This window comes from Triticum aestivum, chromosome 5A (assembly GCF_018294505.1).
Source record: "Triticum aestivum cultivar Chinese Spring chromosome 5A, IWGSC CS RefSeq v2.1, whole genome shotgun sequence".
NCBI lineage: Eukaryota > Viridiplantae > Streptophyta > Magnoliopsida > Poales > Poaceae > Triticum > Triticum aestivum.
In genome coordinates, this window is record NC_057806.1 from 240,634,827 (window position 1) to 240,649,688 (window position 14,862).

General features: G+C 43.0%; 1 protein-coding gene across 1 annotated transcript; it reads left to right on the forward strand.

Annotated features, from left to right (window-relative positions):
• The first annotated feature begins 2,288 nt into the window (after window positions 1–2,288).
• LOC123102886 (long chain acyl-CoA synthetase 9, chloroplastic) lies at window positions 2,289–8,786 on the forward strand. Its single transcript, XM_044524346.1, has 12 exons — window positions 2,289–2,436; window positions 3,202–3,733; window positions 4,664–4,744; window positions 4,987–5,259; window positions 5,618–5,749; window positions 5,831–6,004; window positions 6,085–6,314; window positions 6,448–6,565; window positions 7,142–7,273; window positions 7,395–7,529; window positions 7,600–7,806; window positions 8,309–8,786. Exons 2-12 carry the CDS (start codon window positions 3,284–3,286, stop codon window positions 8,471–8,473), a joined length of 2,097 nt encoding a protein of 698 aa, XP_044380281.1. The 5' UTR covers window positions 2,289–2,436; window positions 3,202–3,283; the 3' UTR covers window positions 8,474–8,786.
• The last annotated feature ends 6,076 nt before the right edge of the window (window positions 8,787–14,862 follow it).

The following is a 14,862-nucleotide window of genomic DNA, read 5'->3' on the forward strand; positions in this document are numbered from 1 at the left end:
AAATAAATAGGAGCAGGATAAACGTGTTATACCACAGAAGTCATGGCGGCGGTGGCGGCAGCAGCATCCTCGGCGGCCTTCTTGTCGGCCTCGAGCTTCTCGGTGGCGAGACGGTTGGCGTCGGACTACGACATGGTGATGATGAAGACGACGCGGAAGTAGCGGATCGGAGGCGAGTAGTAGCGTAGTCGTTGCCCAAAAACCTATTCGCCCCTCTCCCGTACAAGATCCGGAGAGGCGGGGTTTTGGAGACCTGTTCCCCCGTCGACCGTGTACGCGGCAGACGTGATGGAGTCACCGGCGGCAGCAACAAAGGAACGACGATGGGCGTGCGCGTGTAGCAGATGTGATCTGTTCGTGGCGACTAGGGTTAGAAGACACTTCACACTTATATTATAGACGCAGCCGCGTGGAGAGACGTGGGCTCGACCCACGTCCGAGTCCGTGACAGCCTACGATCCGACGTCTCAGATCATGGCCCAGTTGTCAGAAAAACTCTTCGTTACTGACTGACAAAAATAAATGCGTAGGTGTGAGCTCGGCTCAGCTCATTCCCGCGTGCCGCGCCGCGCTGTTGCGAGGCGGCGGCAACGGAGGAGGAGTGCGCGGGGGCCTCTTCTCTTTTCAAGCTCCAATAACATGTAGAAGAGAAACCCTTATAAAAAGGTCCAACTCTTTCTCCACTAGCGGGATGGGACTAAACTTCCCACTCTAGTGCAATATAATCCACATGAATCCTTAGAGATTTTTAAAAATTGCTAGATGGGCCTAAAGCCCATCCTATATTTCAGCACTAACATGTACGAATGCATGCTCAACATATAAACAAATAATATAAATAATGGGGTTGTCAATTGATTCATCATCAAACTTATCTTCAATTTGATAAACTTGTTTAATGACAATTGTTTTTTACATCGCAGCGTGTAACACACGTCATATGTGCTAGTTTCTTTTTGAGAATCGACATATGTGCGAAATCACTAGTTGAGAAGTGCTCGTTGCAAAGATCATTCCAACTCCCCAGGTTGCGACAAGTGGTACACATGCAGCACGCCACTTGTCGCAACTTGGGGTTTTTCCTTTTTTTTCGTAAATCCGTTTATTCAAAACTTTTTATCTCTCAAACCGTACGTCCAAATCTCAAACCGTTTTCATCAATGGATTCCTTGCGTCGAGATCTTCAAAACTAGATCCAATGTTAATAGATTTTGACGATTTTTTTCACGAAAAAACGGCCGGAAAAACTGTACCGAGAACACGGGTTTTTTCCCTTTCCAAAAAAGGCACGTCCGTGCCTCTCACGAAATCACAACCGTGCCTCTCACGGAAGTAAAATCGTGACTCTCATGGAAAAAAAGAAGAAGAGAAAACGCGTTTTTTTCCGTTTCCGAGGAGGCACGGCCGTGACTTTCGCGAAAGCACACCCGTGCCTATCGCGGAAGCAAAACCGTGACTCTCCCGAAAGAAAAAAAATAGAAAATGCGTTTTTTTCCGTTTTCGAGAGGCATGACCGTGACTCTCGCGAAAGCACAACCATACTTCTTACGGAAGCAAAATCGTGACTCTCGCGAAAGGAAAAAAAACAGAAAACACGTTTTTTTTTCCGTTTCCGAGAGGCACGGCCGTGACTCTCGCGAAAGCACACCCGTGCCTCTCGCGAAAGCAAAATCGTGACTCTCGCGAAAGAAAAAAAACAAAAAATATGCCTTTTTTCGTTTCCCGAAAGGCACGGCCGTGACTCTTGCGAAAGCAAAACCGTGCCTCTAGTGTAAGGAAAACCGTGACTCTCGCGAAAGGGGAAAAATGCGTTTTTTCGTGCAAAAATTATTTTTTTTGAATTTTTTTTGTCGAAAAGATAAGAAAGACCGGTGAAAAACCAAAGCGTCGAAAAAGCCTGGAAAAAACCGTTTAAATAGCCGAAAACGCGTGCGAAAAAATAAAAAACAAAATCCGGAAGGAACGCCCAGAGCGTGACACGTGGCGAATGGCTAAGAGCGCGCCAAGAGACGCTGATCGTTGCAAGGGTTTTGAAGGAGTGCTCGTTAATTAGTGGCTCCCACATATGTGCTAGTATTTCGAAGAAAATATATATTTGGGAACAAACGGAGTAGACGGCAAGGTCCAATGTTGGGCATTTTTGTTTTTTGAGAAGACAATGTTGGGCCATTCCAGCATCCGATAGACCGATGGGGCCTTGGGCCTCGTTGGATAGCGGAGAAGTGAGGAGATTGGTGGGGCCAGAGCACACACCGGCCTCAAGCGAATTTAGCGGCTGAAGACTTGGAGAAGAGGCAGAGCAGCTCCACCCCCTCCCTCCTCTCCCCGCCGCGCCGATCGATCCTCCTCCGCCTGACGTCACGCCTTCGCCCCCTCCCTTCCAGAAGCTTCCACGCGCCATTGCGCCCCACCCCCCACCCCCCACCCCTCCAGAAGGTACGCACCCTCCGTTCCGCACATCGCAACGAACGCTCGTGGTCGTGGAATCTAGAGAATCCGAGCACACTTTTGTTAGATTTCGTAGGTTTCAGCGCCTCATGGGAATGGGTTCCTTGTGCATCGCATCGCATCGCATTGCATCGCATTGTTACGCCGTATACAGCATTATTATCACCTCGCGTTGAAGACATACAATACTACAAATATTAGTGTATCCCTTTTCAGTTCTGCCCCAAACTAGCGGAGTACATCCGTGCAGTTGCGCGGCCAGATTCTACTAGGTTTTAATTTCTTACTCTATCAGATGGTACTTTTGATGACTGCAGAATTAGTTGTATTTCTTGCTCTACGTCACAGCTCTCATATATATGTTGTTTGGAAACCAATCAGGAGATTTGATTGCTTACTGATTAGCAGAAGGAAAAAGGAGCATACACAATTTTTTACACCTAATTTTGATGCATGCTTTGTATGCTACTATGCAAGTGCGCATACCAGCGCTTTTAGAGAACATGCAAAAGCTTTGCATTTCAGGTGGCCATCTTTATGAATGATCTTACTTTACCAGACTGCTTAAATGCTTCATACTTTGCCAGTTGATATTCCATTTGTTATTGGATTGGTTATACAATGGACCTGAACAGATAAATAAGGCTAACAATCTAACATGCAATTAGCTCCTTGTATGCAAAGAATCTGCATTATATACAATCCGTACTGGATTTTCAGTTTTTGTTTACAGCCTGAAATTATATTTTTCAGGGTTCTCTCTTCAAGGCATCTTTAATCTGTAGCCTTCCTCCCATAAGCTAGTATATAGCTGTCAGGTCGCCCTTGAACAAGTATGAATCCTTATTTTGTTGGCCTTCTTGTGCCCATTGCGGTCTCTCTTCTGCTCCAGAAAAGGAGAAAGGTTGAAAATAAGAGGGGTGTGCCAGTTGATGTTGGTGGAGAGCCTGGCTATGCGATCCGCAACCATCGGTTTGAACGCCCTGTTGAAACACACTGGGAAGGGGTCAACACACTTGCTGAGCTGTTTGAGCACGCTTGCAAAGAGTATCTCTACATGCCCCTCCTTGGCACAAGGAAGCTCATTTCAAGGGAAATAGAATCATCACCTGATGGGAGGTCCTTTGAGAAGCTTCATCTGGGGGAGTACGAGTGGAAATGTTACGCTGAGGCCTTCGAGAGTGTTTGCAACTTTTCTTCAGGATTGGTCAATTTAGGTCGCCAGGACAATGAGCGTGTTGCTATTTTTGCCGAGACACAGGCTGAGTGGCAGATTGCACTGCAGGTAATCCCTTTTCTTTTTCCTTCAAGCAATAGATAGATCAATCCATGCATTTTGGTCTCTTCATGCGGTACTACATGAGGTTCTTACTTTTGGTTACGTAAATTGTGGTCACTGGTCCACTTTATATCGTGAACACATCTGTGTGCAAAAAAATCATAAATTAGTCAGGGTTCCTGCATAGCAAAGTGAATTATACACGGACTGCGAATCCAAAATGAATTCTCGAGGCATCTTTTCCTCTCTAGCTACGCAGTGAGTCCAAGTGCTGCTCACTGCCAAAATTTCTCTATAAGCAGTATCAACTACAAAAAGGATATCCTGTCACCATATGTTCTTTGCTTTTGCATTCTCATGTAAAGTGAGGACCGAAATTTCATAGATATCAATGGCTGGCCCAATGTTTCATTATTATTATGCATGGATAGAAATTTCATATTTATCAATGGCTAGCCCAATGTTTCATTATTATGATGCATGACCGGATGATAATGGTAGTTGTGGTGGCAGATTTCATGTGATGCATGAGACTTGGGATACAGGTCGTACCTCTTTTATTTAAAAGAGAGAGTATATACACCAAATGATAATAAATATATTCATAGTACTATCTCTGTTTCACTATAACTGTTCCCAAGCCAGCATGCGCACAGACCAACGAAATTTTAATTTTGAGAAAATAATAATGAGAAATGTCCATGCTCAACCCTTTTAAATGATATTCTAGGACATTAACCTCTCCAGTAATACAAGTAGGCATAGAGAGTTTTTTTATATGTGCTTTTAAGTTATTGGTTGGATTGTGTTACTTAACTTCTATACCAATTCGAAGTTGGTTCGTCTGCACAAACATTCATTCTGGTAGCTATTCATTGTATGTTGAACTCTGGTCATTGTACTCAATTTCGAAGTTACTATTTTTGTATTTGCAAGGCATGCTTCAGACAAAACATAACAGTTGTCACCATCTATTCCTCATTGGGGGAGGAAGCACTATGCCACTCACTAAATGAGGTTAGTACTGTCACTTTGTGTTCAGTATGTTGTACAATTACTCCTAGTTAAGTTTTTCTTCATTCATGTTGTCTGCTTATATAGACAGCAATTATAGAGTATAGACCTCTTGTAGCATTTTCGTTGTAGATATGCAACAAATACTTTTCAGCAATTGCTAGCACACTCCCAAGATTATTGCTGCATGTAATTAACTCTTTGTTTGATTTACATTTATTTATTTCCCCTCTTTTGCTCTACAGACTGAGGTCACTACTGTAATATGTGGCCGGAAGGAATTAAAGAAGTTGATTGATATAGGTTGGCAACTTGACACTGTCAAGCGTGTGATCTACATCAATGAGGAAGGCATCTCGGCTGAAGTTTCTATAGCTCAAAACAGCACTAGCTGGTCAGTTAAGTCATTTGAGGAAGTAGGTAAATTGGGAGCTGAAGCACCTGTTGATGCAAACATGCCTCTCCCATCTGATGTTGCGGTGATAATGTACACAAGTGGTAGCACTGGATTGCCCAAGGTTCGACATTATTCTGCAAATATGTTTTTCTCTGCATGACTCAAAAGGCCCTTTCTATTCTTGTTTAACCATATCTTCAGCTATGAACTACTCCCTTCGTTCACAAATACTCCCTCTGTCCCAAAATAAGTGTCTCAACTTTGTACTAACTTAGTACAAAGTTGTACTAAGCTTGAGACACTTATTTTGGGACGGAGGGAGTATAAGATATTCACTTATTTCTGATTCGGATGTATATAGCCGCATCTTAGTGTGTTTGTTTACTCATTTCAGTCCATATGTAGTCCATATTGAAATATCTAGAACATCTTATATTTGTGAACGGAGGGAGTAATATATACCTCATATGGTGTTGCAGGGAGTTATGATGACCCACCGCAATGTCCTAGCTACACTTTCAGCAGTTATGACCATTGTGCCTGAACTTGGCAAAAAGGATATATACATGGCCTACCTCCCACTGGCGCACATTCTTGAGTTGGCAGCTGAGGTAACTGTTGGATATCATTTCAATATATTAATATTTTTGTTCATTATTTAATTCTCTGTCTGCAAATATTATGATTTATAGACACTTATGGCTGCTGTTGGGGCCTCCATTGGATATGGATCAGCTTTGACCCTGACTGATACATCAAGCAAAATAAAGAAGGGGACCCTAGGCGATGCTTCTGCACTGAGGCCGACACTGATGACTGCTGTACCTGCTATACTTGATCGTGTCCGTGATGGTGTGAGAAAAAAGGTATTTCCCACTACGCTATCTGGATCTTGTACTCTCATTTGTTTTACTGACTACTAGCCTTTACACCGAGATGGTTTTAGGTGGATGCAAAGGGTGGTGTAGCGAAGAAATTATTTGACATTGGATATAGCCGCCGACTTGCTGCTATCAATGGAAGTTGGCTTGGTGCATGGGGAGTAGAGAAACTGTTGTGGGACAGGCTTGTCTTCACGAAGGTGCGTGCAATATTGGGAGGAAATATTCGCTTTGTACTCTCAGGTGGAGCACCTCTGTCCGGAGACACTCAGAGATTTATCAATATATGCCTTGGGTAAGATTATGTAACCATCATTCATGCTGTTACTGGAAACTTTCCAACTACCCTAGTTACAATGACAATACTGTATGTTTGTTTGTTTCAGCATGTTTAAGTCCCGTATTTTGATAGGCTTATTCAATTTCAGGGCTCCAATAGGCCAAGGGTATGGTCTGACTGAAACTTGTGCTGGAGGAACGTTTTCTGAGTATGATGATACATCTGTTGGCCGTGTTGGTGCTCCACTACCTTGTTCATATATTAAGGTTAGATAACAATTTTGCTCATTTTTTCAGCATTTGAGGTGGACCCATTTTTGACATCAAAGCTGTTCTTCCCACTCCTACAACTTACTCCCTCTGCTCCTAAATATAAGTCTTTTTAGAGATTCCAACATGGACTACATACGGAGCAAAATGAGTGAATCAACACTCTAAAGTATGTCTATATACATCCGTATGTAGTTTGTATTTAAATCTCTAAAAAGACTTATATTTAGGAACGGAGGAAGTATATGGTTACTATTTCCAAATTTTGACATCTGACAAGGCCAGTGTATCCAAATTTTGATATCTGACAAGGCCAATGTATCCAAATTTTGATATCTGGCAAGGCCAATGTATCCAAATTTTGATATCTGACAAGGCCAATGTATCCAAATTTTGATACTGACAAGTCCAATATATTGAAGATATTTCTTAACGAGAGGAATTAAGTTGTTAATTTTCTTCTTTGTGATACAATAGTTTATGCTTTGGCATTTCTTCCTTGACCTGTTACTTAATGGGATATCTGACCTATTACCTCACAATTCTTGACACAATGTCAACTGTACCTTCCAGTTGATTGACTGGGCTGAAGGGGGATACTTAACAACGGATTCACCAATGCCTCGGGGGGAGATAGTCATCGGAGGTCCCAATGTAACTAAAGGCTATTTCAAGAATGAAGCTAAAACAAGTGAAGTCTATAAGGTATGTTGTCAACTTGTTACTGATCTGTTCACACACCAAATCATACATCATCACTAATGAGTAACGACTTCTCTTTCACAATAATAATTGATCTAACACACGCCTCATATATCTTGTGTAGGATGATGAAAGAGGTCTACGATGGTTCTATTCTGGAGACATAGGGCGTTTCCATCCAGATGGCTGCCTTGAAATCATTGACCGCAAGAAAGATATCGTGAAGCTTCAACATGGTGAATACGTATCTCTTGGGAAGGTAAGAAATATTCTTGCTCTGGTGAGATAAGTTTCTGGTAGCACTTATATTAACTGATTGGATGACACAGGTGGAAGCTGCGTTGGCTATGAGCCCATATGTTGAGAACATCATGATCCATGCCGATCCTTTTCACAGTTACTGTGTTGCACTTGTGGTAGCAGCACAGAATGAGCTTGAAAGATGGGCATTGCAGCAAGGACTTGCATACACCGATTTTGCTGATTTGTGCCAGAAGCAAGAGGCTGTTGTAGAAGTGCTTGAATCTTTAACAAAGGTTTGTTTCTGTGTTGACCTTAGTTAGCTTTTGGGTTTCCATTACACATAGATCATACTTGACTCAGTACTTCTCCCAGTGTATTTAAATGCAAACTAGCAAACATACATATTTACCATCCATGACATACCTTAGCATTGTTTCTAAGTTCATCTTATTAGTCTTTGAAAGAAAAGAAGAGAAACAAGAGTATATATATTTTGAGGATATAGTACATGACTTTATATGTAATTTGCTTTGTTACAGTTTCTTCCCAATAAAGCCATCATACATCATCGAGCATGTCTTTCAGAAGCACTTAGATCTTTACTATTGTAAAGAGTAGTGAAGGCATTTGTGGTTGCAACTTCCCTATAAACATTGACCATACATGCACACACCCTTCCATCAAAGATAATTGCATCCTCTAGTCCAAGAGCAAGTTGAGAGTTGCAGTCAGGCAAATCCTGCATCCTGTTGGGACAACACTTTCCAGTACTGACATCCATTTTCTGTACTCCAGGCTGCGAAGCAAGCACGACTGGAGAAGTTCGAGACACCAGCCAAAGTCAAGCTGATACCAGATCCATGGACCCCTGAGTCGGGCCTCGTCACGGCTGCGCTCAAACTCAAGAGGGAGGTGATCAGGAAGACATATGAAGACGATCTGGCGCAGTTGTACGCCTGATGGTTCTCTTCTGACTGATACCCTGAGATGACATAGGACAAGGCTCTTATGTCAAAACATACTATATTGATATATTTTGATGTCGGGGTAGATTGGATCATTGAGGGAGTCCTGGAATTTTGGAGTGTCTTGTCTTACTCTTAGAAGCAATTTTGTGTTTGCGGAGTTGTACACTTACTACCAATGAATCTATCATAATTGCACCGAATTTTGATGGCATTGTAATCTCTGATCGAAAGATTGCTGTTATCATCTTCTAGATCCGGAATCTTTTCTATCTCTTCTACTTATAAAGATTCGAGTTGGCAGTTCACTCTGTTCTTCCTGTCTGTCTATTCTTGAAGTACCTTGTTCTTTTTGTCTTAGAACTCTTGTATTTTAGGAGTAGTGATGCCGAGGAAAAAGAACTGAAGTTATTATGTTTGCAGCGACTAGGCGTTAACTACACATTACAAACCCAAGGTGAGATATCATACCCCTGTGATCAACTCTTTGATCACTATTGATTGTCCTTGTTACTGGTTTTGTCCTCTACATTTGTATCCGTATTTCGGTATCAATGTGATCTCAATCACATGTATCTGACAAACGATAATTATAACGTCTCAAATTTTCAATTTGGAATGTTATACATAGATCATCACTTGCATATCATATTTTGTTTGCATTTTGGTTTTGATCCAAGAAATTCTAAGCAACTTAAGGACCCATGGAGAGAGTTGGGGATTTCATTTATTTTCATATTTGAATTTTTTCTCAAATATTGAAAAGCGGATCAATTTGGTTTTAATTATTTTTCTCTCCAAATAATATTCCCAAAATAAAAATAAATAAGAGGAGATAATATGACTTCTCCAAAATAAAATAAATATTGGAGGAAAAATGTTAAAATCAAATAAATAATTTTATTTGGATTTTATTGCTATTTTATTTGAATTAGAAAAATATGCGTTTTTCAAAATTGCATTTTTAGGCCAAGAAAATGTTCACCATGTTCTAGATATTTTATTTAGATGGTGAAAATTGTTTTGGCATTTTTATAATTTTATTTTTATTTATTTAGGATTTTTTCGTTTTGGCGGAATTTATTTAAGAAAAAAAAAATCTTCGGATCGGCTGGGCCGAAGCCCAGCCGGCCCAGTGCCTGCGCCGCCGCCGTCTCCCTCGCGGAGACCGAGCCGCCGCCCCCGCCCGAGTCTGGCCGGGGCACGACTCCCGGTCCGACCCGGCGCCCCCTTCCCCAAGTCGCCGCGCCACCCCCTCTTAAATACCACCCATCCCGCCGCCTCTCCTCGTCCCGCCGCAGCCGCCTGCACCCCGCCGCCCCGCGCCGCCGCCGCCGCGCTGCTTTGTCGCCGCCCCGCGCTGCCGCCGTCAGATCCCGCCGTGCCGCGCTGCCTCGCCGCCCGCGCCGCGCCGCCGTCACCCACGCCGCCGCTGTTCGGATCCCGCCCGTCGCCGCCTGTTTTTCCAGTCCGTTCCGTTTTTTTAGAAAACCCTAGATTGGTTTTTTTATTTTTTCTTTAGACCGGTTCGGTTTTTCTCGGTTTAGTTTCGCTTGCGAACATTCGTTCGTTTGTTCGTTTTAACGTACGAATTCGTCCGTTCGTCTCTGTTAACGAACGCTTGCGCCGTAGTTTTTTCTTTTTATTTTATTTTTTTGCCAGGGACCTATCCGCGATTACTTTTATCGCAGATTAGCCCCTGATCTTCAAACCCTTGCAACTTTTTAACCGTTCGTCCAAATCCAGTGAAACCAACGCCAAAATCTTCGCCTCGAGCCCCTCGTTCTGTTTAATCAACTTGAACATGGTTTTGAAAATTTAAAATTTGTTTTCAAGCAGATTTGAATTCAAAGTTTTTTTGAGCGTAGTTTCAGTTCCGTAGCTCCGTTTCGATTGATTCTTTTTGCAAATTGAACCTCTTCAGTTGAACTTTCAGATTGGATCTTCTTATTTGAAGCTTTCCCCTTGCATCTATGCTTGAGTGCTTATGTATGCTATTGTTTGTTTGCGATAGAATTCCTGGAGTGCGCAGCGTGCTACTTCGAGTCTCTAGGTTTTGCGGATCATCAGCAAGGCAAGTAACACATTGATCATACCCCTTTATTACCCAATTTTTATGCATTAGCTACAATCCTCAAACATTACATGAGTAGGATCTTTTAACATGTGGGTTTTGGGAAGTAGATGATGAGGTAGAACCTATTGCCCTTTTATTATCAAACCCTTGGGAGTTACTTCTACGTTATGCTTATATTGCCATGCTATGCTCGTAGACGTGGATTGGGTTCGAGTGTATCCATGACAGATGTGAGATTGTTAATTAATGGTTAACTTAAGGTGGCTACTTAAATACACATCTAGGTGGATTGGTTGCGGACACCTGGGGATATACCAGTGATGTCCTTTTTTGTTCGCCACCCAGGCTCTAAGGGATCATAAGATTATTCATGCTAGAAACTTCCGTGTGCAGCCACAAGCTATTATGGGATCTAGCATAGTTGAGTATGTTGCATGACCTCTTTCAGTGGTGGGCTAGCAGATGTAGGGGAAAGTAGGTGTAACTGTCCACCCAGAGTAAAGAGTTAATGCTTCTGAAAGACTATGTCTCGGTCATCCGTTTCTCAAACACCATGTAGTGCGAGAAATCCAACGGAGGAGATCGAGTCTTGTGGGAAAATTTGCGCAAACCTCTGCAGAGTGTATAAACTAATCATGGTTAGCCATGTCCCCGGTTATGGACATCTTGAGTATCTAGTTCTTAGATTATTCTATGGATCTCGTCACTCTAAATTAATTTGTTGGGATGTTAATTACTTTTAATTGGGATTGAGATTGGGATTTACCATTCTCAATGTTTATCAACTACCATGATAGTTAAATAAAAATATTCCTTTGATATAGGAAAGAATTGGCTTTTCGCAAAACATTATAACCATAGAGCCTCCACCAGCCATATATGCATGTAGTGATAGCATTTATTTTGTTCATTGCTCTACTGTGTTATATTGCCAGCATATTCCATGTGCTGTCCCGTTTCGGGCTGCAACCTATCATGTTGCAGACTTTTCAAACGAAGAGTAAGGTGCGCTAGGTCGTTTGTCGTGCACTCAGCTATGCCGTTGGAGTTGATGGACTCACTTTATCTTCCAAGACTTCCACTGTTATCTTATTTAGATGGCCTTAAGCCATATTTATTGTATTAGGTTCTCTTTTGAGGCTATCGATGTAATAAGTGTGTGATTGCCACTCTGTTATAAATCCTTCAAGTACTGTGTGTGTCAGCATTACCGATCCAGGGATGACACTTATGCACAGAGATTTGACCGTCTGAGGTCAGATCGCTACAAGATGGTATCAGAGCACACGCTGATTATAGGACACAACCACTAAGATGAACCATAGGTCACTCTTCTCTACTCATTTTCGACTCCTCTCCATTTTCTACTCTATAAGATGGCGGACTCAAGGAACAAGTTTTCACAACCGGATGAAGACACACCTTTCGGGAGACACTTGAAGGAAGTCACTAGGTACCTGAACATCGGAATACCAAGCTTCACCGAGAAGAGGAGCGATGGATGATTCGAGTTCAAGTTCCAGGAAGGACATCCACGCCAGTCAGTGAGCCCATATAGTTTTCCTTTGATGCACCAACCTGGAGTCTAGGAAAGAGCATGGCAGCCCACATCACCATAGGACGCATCAGCGAAATTTATCACAAGGATCTTAAGGACACCATCTACCAGATATGTGGGAGCCGAGATGAGCAATGGGAGATGATCAGCACCAGGAAGGACAGGTCCATTGCAGCCTTCATCTAGGAGTTAAACCAGCACATTCATCACCAGGAGAACCAGATGTGCGCGAGCATGATAGATCTGAAGAAGTTGATGACTAGGAACATGGATCTTGAAGAGGAACTCAAGTATACACACGACGGATATGAGGAGTAAATCACAATACTAGTGGAGAGGAATGACGACCTGACAAGGAATCTAGGAGTATTTATGGTAGATCCCGCGCCAGGAGGAGATGACGACCATCCCAAGGACTACATCATCATCGATGACACCGACTCTGACCCCGACAGTAGTGATGATGATTACGAAGACGAAGCTGGAGCGGATATCATGGAGTCTTCCACTGATCAAAATTTCTAGTAGACCACCATATTATTAGTAGTATTTCCCCATGTATATAGTAGTACTCCAAGCACTGTAATGATAGTTAGATCGATTGTATGCCCTTGCTTGAATTGATTTTGGTGTGATATGAATGTGTTTGTCTCATGTGCATATGGGTAGTGTTTTCTCACTAGACCTCATTCTATTCTAATCTCTCCCCTCTAAACCCATCAGATGCCTCCGAGACGTGACCCCGGATTTGCCTTCCCACCGGAGCTCACTCAGTTGATCCAATAGCAGAATACCCTGATGCAGTTGCTAGTCCAGAACCAAGGCAACAACAACAACAACAACAACAATCCACCGCCACCACCTTCAGTTGACAATTTAGCCCGTTTTCTAAGGTTGCAGCCGCCGGTGTTTTCCAGTAGCACCAAGCCGATAGTTGCTGATGACTGGCTACGCAGGATTGGAAGGGAGTTGACCACCGCAGGTTGCACAGATGCAGAGAAGGTGCGTTTTGCCGCACACCAATTGGATGGACCTGCAGCCTCATGGCGGGAGAATTACATAGCCACTTTCCCGATAGCCAATGTTACTTGGGAGCAGTTTCAGCAAGCATTCCTCACTGCTCATGTCTCAATTGGAGCTATGAGCATGAAGAAGCGTGAGTTTCGCAACTTACGCTAGGGGAACGGTACTGTGGGGCAGTACGTGGATGAATTCAGCAAGTTAGCTCGCTATGCCCCAGATGATGTGACCACAGATGCCGCGAAGCAGGAGAAGTTTATGGAAGGGTTGAATGATGAGGTGAGTATGCAGTTAATGGTGGCAACATTTAATAATTACCATGAGTTGGTAGACAAGGCTCTAATGATTAAAGGGAAGCAGCAGCAAATTGAGAGCCGCAAAAGGAACTATGGACAAGGGAAGTACAATTCAGGAGCTCAGTAAAAGCCTCGTTTTACCCCGAACTCGGGAAGATATACCCATAACCATGGAGGCCATACTCACAATGGAGGAGGTTCGCATAACCACAGTGGACCCAAGAATGGAAATGGGAATGGAGCAGGCAGCAACCAGAACCACTCTAACCCAGCCACACCCGCCAAGAAGGATCAAAGCCACATTACCTGTTTCAAGTGCGGGAAGACTGGACACTATGCCAATGAGTGTCCTCAACTCAAGAATGGAAATGGCAATGGAAGCTCTAGGAAGAAGCCCAACCCTTTCAACAGGGGACAAGTAAACCACATGAACGTGGAGGAGGTTGAAGAGCAGCTAGATGCATTTATCGGTAAGTTTTTGGTTAAGTCATTTACTGCAATCGTTCTTTTCGATACTGGTGCATCGCATTCATACATATCAAGGGGATTTGTGGATAAGTATAAATTTCCCACCAAAGTTCCTAGGACCCCTATGTTAGTAAGCTCGCCAGGAGCGGAGTACATGGCAAGCCAAGGATGTTTTCAGATGCCATTGACCATAGGTAGGCATGTTTTCCCCTCAGACTTAATAATTTTGGAGTCACAAGGATTGGATGTGATACTAGGAATGGATTGGCTATCGATGTATGGGGAAACATTGATTGCGCCAGTAAGAAAATTCTGCTCACTACACCGCAGGAAAAAAGGATCAAGTATGTATCCAGGCATGCGCCAAGGAGAACCCAAGTAAATTCCCTCTCAGGAGTTGTTCAGGAGGAAGTGCCTGTAGTGAAGGATTACTCGGATGTATTTCCAGAGGAATTACCAGGCATGCCGCCAGATCGAGACATTGGGTTTTTGATAGAGCTATTGCTAGGCACCGGACCAATATCGAAGAGGCCATACCGGATGCCCGCAAATGATCTGGAAGAGATTAAGAAACATATCAAGGAGTTATTGGAGAAAGGTTACATTCGACGAAGTTCGTCACCATGGGGAGCCCCAGTGCTCTTGGTTGAGAAGAAGGATGGATCTTTGAGAATGGTTGTTGATTATCATGCATTGAATGAAGTGACGATCAAGAACAAGTACCCATTATCGATGGTTAATGATTTGTTTGACCAGCTGCAAGGAGCTAAAGTATTCTCTAAGATCGATTTACGATCAGGATACCACCAGTTGAAGATCCGAGAACAGGATATACCTAAGACAACCTTCACCAGAAGGTACGGGCTATATAAGTACACGGTTATGTCATTTGGATTGACTAATGCCCCTGCCTATTTCATGAGTATGATGAATAAGGTGTTCATGGAGTTCTTGGATAAGTTTGT